Raw genomic sequence first — 12299 nt, forward strand, 5'->3', positions numbered from 1 at the left:
CTTTACAAATGCACATGGAAATCCAACAGGTTGTGGGTGATAAACTAAGCCTTAGTAAATTTTAAAAGGATCAAAGTTCTAGAAGTATATTCTCTAATTAATAGACTTCAATTAGAAATCAACAACAAAACTCTGAAAAACTCTAATATATATGGAAACTAAATAGCACATGCTTAATAACCTATGGTCAAAGGAAGAAATCAAAATAAAACCTAGTATTTTCAAAAGAATGAAAATGAAAAAAAAGTAAGAATTTGTGGGATGCTATGAACGCAATAATTAGGGAATGTGTACTTATAGCACTAAATGTCTATTTTAGAAAAAAGATTTTTCTCATATCAATGCCTTCAGCTTTTAATAAATAGAAAAAGTATAAATTAAACCCAAGGTAAATAAAAGAAATAATAAAGATCAGAGCCCAAATAAATATTAGAAGGAACTTTATCAATCTGATGAAGGGGATCTACCAAAAAAAAAAAAAAAAAAGGACAGCTAATATTATACTTAATGTTTAAAGACTAGATGCTTACCCCCTAAAACTGAGAAGACAAGGAAGTCCGTTTTCACCAGTTGTATTTAACACTGTATTGTAGGTTCTAGTAAGTACAATAAGGCAACAAAAATAAAAACTATCTAGATTGGAAAGGAAAAACTGTATTTTTAGACAATATTGTCCATGGAGAAACAATCTACGAAATGTTACTGCAACTAGTGAGTTGAGTAACACTGCAGGATAGAAGATCAGTATAGAAAAGTCATCTATATTTCAATATACTAGTAATACCTAGTTTAAAAAATTAAACAATGCCATTTAGAATAGCATCAAAAATATGAAATAGTCAAGTGACAGATCAGACAAAAGAAATGCAAGACCTGTACACTGAAAACTCTAAGACCTTGCTATGAGAAATGATGCAAGACCTAAAGAAAGAGATATATCACCGTATCCATGGGTCGAAAGACCCAATACTATTGATCAATTCCAAAATTGACCTACAGATTCAATGAAATCATAGTCAAAATAACACTGAGTGTTTTCTTATAGAAAGTTACAACTTGATTTTAAAATTCATAGGGCAAAGAACTATATTACAACAGACAAAACTGGGGAAATCAAAAACAAAAAGAACAAAGTTGAAGAACTATCAGTACTTGCTATGACACACTTATGAGAAAGCTAAAGTAATCAGAGCAGTACACTAGTGGCATTAAGACAGGAAAACAGACCAATGGAACAGACTAGAGAGTCCACAAATAGACCCACAGATACATATACAATTGATTTTCAACAAAAGTGCTAAGGAAAACCAGTGAAGAAAGTCTTTTCAATAAATGTGCTAAAGGGGCACCTGGGTGACTCGGTCAGTTGAGAGTTTGACTCCTGATTTCAGCTTAGGTCATGATCCCGGTCATGGAATCAAGCCTCGTATCGAACTCCACACTGAGCGTGGAGCCTGCGTGAGATGCTCTCTCTCTCTGCCCCTCTCCCCCCTTGCACACGCACTCTCTAATAAACAAATGGTACTAGAACCAGATATTCATATAACAAAAAAGTGAACTTTGACCTATACATCGCTGTAGATATAAAAATTAACTTGGAAAGGATCAAAGATCTAAACATAAAAATCTAAAACCAAAAAACTTTCAGAGGAGAATTCTGACCTTGGGCTAGGCAAAAATTTCTTAGATATAGTACCAAAAGCACAAGCCATAAAAACAATTTCACAAACTGAATTTCATTCATCAAAATTAAAAACTCCTGCTCTTTTAAACACACCATGAGCAGAATACAAAGACAAACTAAAGACTGGGAGAATATTTACAAATATATCTGATAAAGGAGGTATAAACAACTTATTATAGTCTTTCCAAACTCAAGAACAATAAACAGCCCAATTAAAAATTGGGGAAGCTATTTGAACAGATTCATCAAAGAAGATGTATGGGTCAAGAAGATGAATGTATATACCAAGAAGATGTGTGGAAGACAAGCATGAAAAAAAAATGTTCAACATGATCAGTATTAGTTGGTAGAGAAAAGAAAATTAAAACCATGAGGAAATAACACCATACTTCTTAGAAATAAGAGATAAGTACAGTGTATATGGTTTCTAATATTCTGTCTGGGGGAGAGGCAGACCTTTATTACTATGGGAAAACTGAAACACCAACTTCTGCTAACATAATCACCCACATGGACCCCCCATGGAGGATGCCCATTTAAACCTGTTCACCCACTTGAATGTGAGTAGGTAAGAATATGCTTTCCTTTACCTCTACAGAGAAGATTTCAGCCAACTCCCTAGAGAAGGTCTGAGGCAGAGTCACTAACAACTGATGCATGTTATCAAAGGTGCTTTTCCTTCAAAGTCAGACTCTGAATGGTAAGTCTTCTCTAACTCTTCACGGCATGTGATTAATGAGCAGACATAATTAACTGCAGTTAGAAAAAACAGTCAGAAAAAATTTGCACCATCTATGAATCATCCATGGCCTTCCACCTGTCCGTGGTCCAGCTTGTCACTGGCACGGATCCTGAGACAGGACAGCAGAGTCCTGGGAGGGATGGCTATATGAAATGACTAAAGGAGGATGAGACCTTTTCTGCGAATTTTAGTTTCAGAGAAGCTACGGTGCTTGCTAAAACTACAAAAACTAAAGTCCACAGTATAGGGTGAGTTCAATTAGGCATATGAAATGCAAATGAGTCTCCATTCCATTTTGCAGTATATGATATTAATTCGCCGGCCACAGCAGCAGGCATCCAGTGCTGGCAATTTCAATAAAACTGGATATTAAATTTCGCTTTCAAAGTGAAGAAAAATACGTATTATGATTTTGCTAGCAGCTTCTCTAATGCTTGATTCATATGTAGATGAATCAAATTCACATAATGCTGGAAACTTTTTTTTAATCCAAATATAAATTTTGACGGTTTGAGTGAAGGAAAGGCCTAAAACGTTTTTTATGAATTTAACTGTATATTTATTTTTTGAAAAATTAGGATAGTTATTTAAAACATCTGTAGTCTACTCCTAACTTATTACTGTGTATGTTGAAATCAAAGTTCTATGATGACTGGGTATAAAGCAGGCAATTAGACAAATATTTAAAGTCTATGAGCTCTAAGGGCACCTGGGTGGCTCAGTTGGTTAAGTGGCTGACTTCAGCTCAGGTCACGATCTCATGGTCTGTGGGTTCGAGCCCCTGTCAGGCTCTGTGCTGACAGCTCAGAGCCCGGAGCTGCTAAGGATTCTGTCTCCCTCTTGCTTTCTGCCCCTTCCCCGCTCACTCTTTCTTTCTCTCTCTCAAAAATGAATAAACATTAAAAAAAATTGTTAAGTCTATGAGTTCTAACCAGTTATATATGGGATATCCAATTAAATATGCTAAGTTTGGCATTAATAATTAATGTGGCTGCTGAAAGTTTTAGCATTAAGGAAAAACTTACAAAATTCAATCAAAGCCACACAAATGAGAAAAAGTGAAGAGGATATACGCCAGAAAAACAAGAGAGGCAAGAAAAAGAATATTAGACTGATCAGTTAATTAGAGCTCCTAAGACAACTATTTCTTTGCCTCCCAAGACGACAGACGGGTTAACATACCACTCAATTGCTTATTTCTCTTGTCAAGTTTCAAAAACAAAAATTGTGCATATTCTGATCACTCTTGAGACAGATCTCCTTTGATGCTTCATAAAGCAAACAAGAAACAACGAAAAAGGCAAATATATAAGCTAATTTTTACTTGCTACATTAAGACATTACAAGCTGCTTGAAAGATAATAGTTCAATGTAATGGAGTAATCATTTCAGCAATTCTAATTTATCTTAATATTTAAAATGTATATGAAATTAACCACCAGCTATTTCCTTATAGTATTTGTATTTGTAAAACAAACGTGACTGTCACTTTGAATTTATTGGGTATGAACATCTCCATGTTGAGAAATGTTAAATACAAGCAGATAGTCAAATAGAAAAAGTGAGAGAAATACATAAAATGAAACCTTAATTTCAAAAATATAACTACTCTAAAAATGTATATCTAAGAGATAATCAGACTGTTAGTCTTTTGCTATCTTAAAATATTTAATCAAATTAGAAGACGTTCTGGCTCCCCTGGAAAGGAAAATAGCTTCTCTGATTTGTGGGAGTCTCTATCCTCATGGGGGAAAAACGAGCATTCTTCTGTGGATACCGATGATGTGCTATCAAGACCATGAACTCAGCGCTTGAACAGACACTAACTAGGCTCTTTTTCTAACAACGGTTAGAATGCTTTGATAGAAACACTCCTAAAACTAAAAAGTTACTTGGGTGGAAACTTCAAATATTCATTTTGTACTAAAGAACACCATTCAGCAAGTTAAAAAGTTACCAAGGAGTACAAAAATTAATTCTGAAAGGCTCAATTGAAACTCCATTGTCCACAAATAGATGTCCTGGAAGCAATTTGGATTTTTATACGGCTATGTTAAGTAAGCCTTGCCTTTAAAGTTTTGGGGACAAAATCATCTTAATTTTTTTTTTAATTTAGGCAGAGCTGACACGTAATGTGACATTAGTTTTAGGGATACAAACACAGTGATTCGACAAGTTTATACATTATACTATGCTCATCAAAAGCATAGCTACCATAAAGTACTACTGAGGTATCATTGATGAACGATATACTTTTGGGTGCTTGATTGGTCAACTGTTTCCTTGTTAGAACAAGCCCATAATATGAAAAATTCCCTGTTCTGTCTCCAGGTATTCCCTAAGGCACCTGGTAGAGGGTTGGCCACCAATTCAGATGAAAAATCTCCATATGCCACCTCCATTTCTATAAATAAGTATTTGCACCTGCCATCTCCAAACGAAATCTGCATGCCAAGTACTTTCCAAAGAACATAACCTTCAACTGGCCAATGCCTACTTAAATTTGAACTATCATTTTACAAAACTATATGCTAGAGAAGATTTTCTCTTATCCCTGGGTGTTACCAGTTCTCAACTCCAGCTGCTTAGTGACACTATTTGTACCAGTGCTTCTCAACCCTATGTGCACACTGTTAGTTCCTGAGAGGTGCTTAAAATGCTCCTTCCTGGACTCACCCCCAACCAACCAAAAGATGAGTGTGGGCCTATAGCCTGAGTCTTTTCATGCACTTCCTAGGGGTTCTTTATGTGCACAGACAGTTGAGTGGCACTATGACATAGAAGAGTACAGCCAGAGAGGAACATCTGGGTGGCTCAGTTAAGCTTCTGACTCTTGGTTTTGACTCAGGTCACAATCTCATGATTTGTGACATCGAGCCCCACAGAGGGTTCCATGCTGACAGCATGCAGCAAGTTTGGGACTCTCTCTCCCTTCCTCCCTATCAAAACAAATAAACGTAAAAAGAAAGTGCCTCCAGAGATTACTGTAGGAAGATGCAAATTATGGCATAAAATATTATGAAATGCATAAAATGGCATTAGCTTAAATAACATTTGGTTCCTGCCTTAAGCCATGAAATTAAATGGGCCCATATTCATACCAAGATTTGTAAAATACTGCCAAATTTCCTCATCTTATCAGGTGTACTGTTTAATGATTTAAATTTTATTTTTTTTTCAACGTTTATTTTTTTTTGGGACAGAGAGAGACAGAGCATGAACGGGGGAGGGGCAGAGAGAGAGAGAGACACAGAATCGGAAACAGGCTCCAGGCTCTGAGCCATCAGCCCAGAGCCTGACGCGGGGCTCGAACTCACGGACCGCGAGATCGTGACCTGGCTGAAGTCGGACGCTCAACCGACTGCGCCACCCAGGCGCCCCCTGTTTAATGATTTAGAATATAGGCTTTGGGATCAGAAAACCCAAGTTCAAATACTGACTCTTGCACTTGCTGAGAGGTCTTAATCAGATTCTCACTTTCTGTCTCAACATAGGATGAGACTACCATCCTCAAAGAGGATTCAATGGGGCAAAGAGTCTGATTTCGTTCTCTTGCATTCAAGTTTCATCTATGTTGTTGCATGAATTAATAGTTTATTTCTTTTTATCACTGAATAGCATTTCATTTTATGGATGTACCACAGTTTATGTATCAGTTCCTCCATTGAAAGACATGTTAATGCTTCCAGTTTTTAGTGACTAGGAATAAAGCTGTTATCAACATTCACGTACAGATACTAAGTAATAAACCTCAGGTAAATACCTAAGAGGGCAACCTCTGGGAAATATGGCATGTCTAGATTTCACTTAAAAACACTGGCAAATTGTATTCCCAAAGTAGCTGTACAATTTTGCATTTCTACCCAGCAGAGATCAAGTTTGTTGCTTTATATCCTTGTCAGCACTTGTTATTGTCAGCTTTCTTGTACGTTAGCCATTTTACCAACTGTACAGTGGTGGGGTCTCCTTGTGGTATCTATCTATTTTAGGGACTGTGCTGCTCATCTTTAAATTCAACACAATTTTGCTACACAAAATTTTAATTAGAAAACTTCACTTTAAAACTAGGATCTCCAGGTATCGATTTGTAAAAATTTACACTGTAAATTTCAGATCATGTAAGGCTTTTTCCTTCAAATTAAAAAAAAAAAAAGAAAGAAAAAACCCAACTGTTTCTGCTTCCCAATATAAAAGTAGATAGCTATACCAGCAAACATTACTAGTAGCTCTACCAGCCAGAGATGATCACCAGTTTTTTTTATTATTATTATTTTAGAGAGTAAGAGAGAGTGTGATGGGGAGATGGGGCAAGGGCGAGGAAGAATCTTACGCAGGCTCCACACTCAGCACACAATCCCAACATGGGGCTTGATCCATCAACCCTGGGATCGTGACCTGAGCCGAAATCGAGTCGGACACTCAACCGACTGAGCCACCCAGGTGCCCTGATCACCGCCAGTTTCTTCTAATTGTGCATGCGTATGTGCATGGACTCAGACTACAATACATCTGAAGACCCCAAGTTTAAAGCAGAAAGGAATCGGATATGTTTGAGGAAAGGAAGAAAGCCAAGTCTGAAGGAAAGAGGACAGTAAGCAAGATGGCTCTAACAGGAGACTTAAAGGTCAGTTCATGTAGATCAGGGTTCTTCAACGTTGGGGTGTCTTGAAATTACCAGGAGGCCCGGTTAAAACACTGCGGCACACCACCTTCAGAGTTTTTGGTCCAGCAGATCTAGTGCAAGGCCTGAGAATCTGCATTTCTAACTCTTCCAGGTGCTGATATCGCTGATCCGGGGTCCCATCTTGAGAACCATTCTTGGACATGCTACACCATGATGAGGACTCTGATTATTAATAAAAATTTTTTATGTTTATTTTTGAGAGAGAGCGAGAGCAGGGGAGGGGCAGAGAGAGAGGGAGACACAGAATCTGGAGCAAGCTCCAGGCTCTTCACTGTCAGCACAGAGCCCTATGTGGGGCTTGAACCCATGAACTGTGAGATCATGACCTGAGTCAGAGTCAGACACTTAACTGACCGAGACACCTAGGCTCCCTGAGGAGTCTGATTTTTGTTCCAAATAAATGAGAAGATACTCGAAGATTTTTAGGGCAGAATGATGTGATTTGTTTAGAATTTTAAATAGATCATAGTGGCTGAGGTGTGAAAGCTAGATAAGAGGGGACAACACGATAAATGGGAAAGTAGTAAGGAGACTATTAGCAGCAAGGAAGGATGGTGTCCTGAATTAGGGTAGAGGAGAAATTAAGATGTGGACGTATTCAGAATAAATTTAGGGAAAGCTGACAGAACTTGCAAATAGATGGAGCATTAAGGTGATGGAAGGAGAAACAAAGTATATGTCATGTCACGGACTTAAAAACTACCTCTATGGAAAACTTTATGGGGTTGCTAATCATAAGTTCTATTTCAGAAATATTTAGTTCAAGATAACTGTTAAATGCAACTTAGAAATACTAAGTATGTGGATTGGATATACAAATCTGAAGCACCGAGAAAGAAAAATTTTAACTTGGAAGTTATTGCCACATAAATGATATTTATAATCATGGAACCTACTCAGATCATTAGGGTAGTTCAATGATCCTTAATGGATCCTTAAGGGTGATTTTGCACACCTCCCAGGGTGCAATGTCTGGACACATTTTTGACCATCTTGACTTAAGGCTGGGTGCACTACTGGCATCTGACCAGAGGCCAGGGATGCTGCTAAATATAAAGTGTACAGAAAGGATTCTAACAACAAAGCACTTTCCTGCTCAAAATATCAACAGTGCTGAGGTTGAGAAACCCTTGTATGGAAAGAAAACGTGTCTTGTATGAAGAGGGCAAAGGAGCATGAGGCCTTTCTCAGATATACTAATAACTGGGAAGCATATCACTTCCATACCCAATTTAAAACCTGCTTAGGAGGGCACCTGCTGGGATGAGCACTGGGTGTTGTATGGAAACCAATGTGACAATAAATTTCATATATTGAAAAAAAATAACTCCAATAATACTTTTTTATTAAGTATTTAAAAAATAAATAAATAAATGAATTAAAAATATCTAAAGAATTACCTTATAGCATTAGACTTAAAATGGCTGCTATTTGAGTGTGGAAAATAGTCATAAGGAAATAGGGTAAAATTAATAATAGTTTAAGTGAAAAACCTGATTTATAAATCCATCGGATCATACAGAGTCTCCAAAGATCTTCTATAAGATTATGCTATCTGTACATGTACCTTTGCTGAATGAGTTAAGCGCACAAATATGTAAGCACATGAATGAATGAATGATACGGCCTAGCTCTTAGGTCTTAACAAATACACCTAACAAGGAAACAGAAGAGGAAACCTGGAATATGAATATAGATTCTCAATTTCTGGAGTGTGGATACAGATTCACAAAATCCCTAGAAATGGGAAACTCTAATCAGGTAAAGGAGACACAAGAGGATACAGATTTGAAATGAATCAAAAGCCCAACTTTGGGGAAAAAAATTTTCAATATACCCAATGATCCTAGTATCCTTCAACATCCACCATCACATAAGCTGTCTGTCCATCATTACCAGAAATTTTCAGGTAAGATTTCTGAAGGCTTTAATCTCTGAAAAATACCTATGAGTTCAGTCTTCAGGTCTGGGTAAGAGAGATCCACATTAGAGAAGGTAACTTTATAGCCTACTCATTGTAGCACATGTACTTTATAAATGGGACTGCAGATAATCTTTCACACAGAGAGGTGTTAAGATCACAAATCCACCCTCATCTTAATGCACTGCCAGCAAGAGCTGAGTATAGTGGAAAGACCCTGGAATTGCGGATAAATATATTCTAGGTATGAAGTGAGTACAGGAAAAAAAAAAAAAAAATCCAGAGTTAAAAGATACGTGAAAAAGACCTACTCACAGGGAAAACACGAGAGATTGAGACAGAAATACCTTTAGATATTCTATAATTAGTCTAATCATAATGGACCTGAACAGATGGACTTTAAATATCAAGATGCTTCTTTCAACCCATAGACGGAAATGTTTAAATGACAATTACCTTTCACCCAAAAGAACAAGTTGCCCTGTGCCATAAACACCCAATGACCAATGCATGTGTAAGCAAAACGGGTCCCTGACTATGATCTTATATACAACCTTTATATACCCAAAGCCTATCACAGTATTTTCTATGTTATTGACAGTTGCCTTTAATAGATTAGAGCTATTAATCCGGGACAATGGAAAATTACAAGTAAATTATTTTATTTAGGTTTTCAACAGTAAGTTCACACACACATATTGGTCCACCTTAACTGTAAAGCACAAGAAGTAACAGTTGTGTGACTTCAAGCACACAGGACTGACCACAACTCACCCTTCCCAGTTCTTTATCTTCAAGGGCCAGGACCCCAGTGCTTTCCGTGAAGAGTTTTACTTTGACCACAGGCCGAGGATGGGTGGTGGTGAAATCACCTTGAGTTCCCCATCTGCAATTAAGGAACAAAGATTTTCTTTAAAATGCAGCATTAATTTTTTTTTTCCCCGACAGATGTATCTCCTTAGAAGGCCCATTAAGCAATGCAGAATCTTTTGTGCTCAATGAGATTTTTAGCTTTGCTTTTGTTTCTGACAGATGGCAGAGTCAAGGAGGAAAAATAACAGTAAGTTTTATAGCTTATCAGCTTATAATAATTCCAAAGCTGTTCCAAAAGTTAGCACATTAGACTATATAACAGAGTGTGCAATAAGAATTTAGGTTAAGGTAAAGCATTATATACGGAGCTACTAAACTCTACTATTTTATTAATTCAAATACAAATTATAACCCAATTTTTACAGATGCCTGGAGGATATTGCTAAAAGTTTCTTTATATAAGAGGTAGTTTCACAGAAAACTATTTTTTGCATGCTAAAAACTTTATCCCATAACTTCTTGGGAAGTCTTTACTAGATATTTTATACTTTAAAAAGTGGAGGTAATTATCTCACATCTATTACTTTATGATTTTTAAAAGCTCCTGTCAAAAGGAAATAAATAAGCACTATAAAAATAGGAGTATTTTACAGTTAATTTCCCAATACACTCTCCTAGGAATGCAGTAAGTCTGTCGACATCTGGCTTTTCAAATCATCATAACAAAATAACATTTTTCTTGGCTTATCTTTTAATTAATAGCATCTCAGCTTTACCACACACCAGTTCATCCTAGTGTGCTTACAAACTCAACTGGCATACACCTGATATTAAAAAATCTTATCACTGTTTCTCATAACGCTAGGATCACAGGCATGAAATGCAGCACAGCATCAAGAAAATGCCATTGAGAAAAACACACTAAAGTGACATTTAACACAATAAGGATTCCTGCTACAAATAAATCACCATGTTAAAAATATTAATTTTCTCCTCTTATTTAAAAAAATGAATTTACCATTTTCAAGGCATTATCTAAACTTTATTTTATAAACCATATTCAGAAAGCTTGGGAAATAAAAAAAATGGAGGAAGTCTAATAAAAACTGAATAACTGATGTCTTCCTTCCCTACCACAACAGTGATAACACTGTAATACGTGTACAGTAAAGCAGAGGCCATTTCAGTGGCCGAAGAAACTAGTATGTAGCTATAATTTGTCCTCCTGAAATTAAAGTCGTATGCCAGAGGGAAAAGAGACATTCAGTTAGAATGGAAAAGCAGCTTAATTTTTATTTTAGACTTCTAGAAAGGGGTTAGCAAAGAATCTTTTTTGCCGTTTCATAGAATTAAGATGGTCTGAGATAAAGTAGAGCTAAATAAATAAAACTAAAAGTAAAAACAGATTCAGAACCAAAATAAGGGAGTAGAGAAAAATTCTCAATTTAGTGCGTAGGATCTTAAGACTTGAATAGTCAAGGCTATCCAGATGACAACTCTAGAGTAAATTCCCACGACATACTAGCCTTTACTTCATGTCATGTGGTTCAATTTGGGAAACTAAACCCTTTGAGACATTTCCTTACAAGTGAAATCAAAGATCTGTAGTAACCATGTAGACACAGCCTAACAGTTTTACAAAGAATCTGCTCATCTTTTAAACTAATTCTCTTCATAAAAATTCCTTTGTTATTTTCTTCCCTCTAATGTCAAAAGCCTTTGCAAGTGCTTACACTGTTTTCTATGATGGTATGTTACCTCCCATCTACTGCAATTCTCCAAAGCGAAAAGTACTGATGACCACATTAACCATCACTGGGAGACTGTGAATTTCATCTCTTACTCCCATCTCTCTGCCACTTTACATGAAGGAAAATGCATGCTCTCTTAGGCAGCACATATACCAAAACTGGAATAATACAGAGAAGAACAGCATGGCCCCTTTGCAAGGATGATACACGAAGGGAAATGCATTGCCATTTCCACTGCTAGAGTAAGACAAACCACAATGCATATGCATATGTAAAGAACTATGCTCACTCATGATCCCATGAACCTCCACAAAATTGCCTTGTACCTCAGATCCTTCATAAACAGAGATCTTCAACAACTCTTCATTGATGGGGTTCAGGACAGGCCACTCCAATATACGCCATGTTGGCATATTACCTTGAATTAAAGTTACTGAAGAAACAGGAGGTGCAACAAGGAAACTAGGACTCTTCCTTTGTCCCCCTGAAAGCAGGAAATAAATCTCCTACGTGAAAGGTACCCTCCCTTACCCCCCAAACCGGAAGGCAGAAGACATCCTTATTACCAGAGACAGGAAATTTAGGGCCAAGGAAATTACATGAACAAACCTCATTACTTCTTTACTAACTTACTATCCCCAAAGCCCAAACTTCTTTTGACTTCAGTTCTTCACAAATTTATTGTTTGTCTAAGAGATCTAAAA

General features: G+C 36.8%; 1 protein-coding gene and 1 non-coding gene across 14 annotated transcripts in view; one reads left to right on the forward strand and one right to left on the reverse strand.

The window, feature by feature from the left end:
* CADPS2 (calcium dependent secretion activator 2) overlaps positions 1 to 12299 on the reverse strand; it is a 545419-nt gene that overhangs the window by 254649 nt on the left and 278471 nt on the right. For all 13 annotated transcript variants that reach the window (XM_047095962.1, XM_047095960.1, XM_047095958.1 and 10 more), the window contains exon 7: positions 9806 to 9917. In XM_047095962.1, the coding sequence (XP_046951918.1) occupies positions 9806 to 9917 (112 nt within the window). The remainder of the gene's footprint in view (positions 1 to 9805; positions 9918 to 12299) is intronic.
* LOC124525213 (U6 spliceosomal RNA) lies at positions 11724 to 11827 on the forward strand. Its single transcript, XR_006965434.1, has one exon. It is a non-coding gene; the product is annotated as a U6 spliceosomal RNA (small nuclear RNA).

The sequence above is a fragment of the Lynx rufus genome, unplaced genomic scaffold, assembly GCF_022079265.1.
Source record: "Lynx rufus isolate CCGP_SWC_20201006 ecotype Redwood Valley unplaced genomic scaffold, mLynRuf1.p SCAF_4, whole genome shotgun sequence".
Taxonomy (NCBI): domain Eukaryota; kingdom Metazoa; phylum Chordata; class Mammalia; order Carnivora; family Felidae; genus Lynx; species Lynx rufus.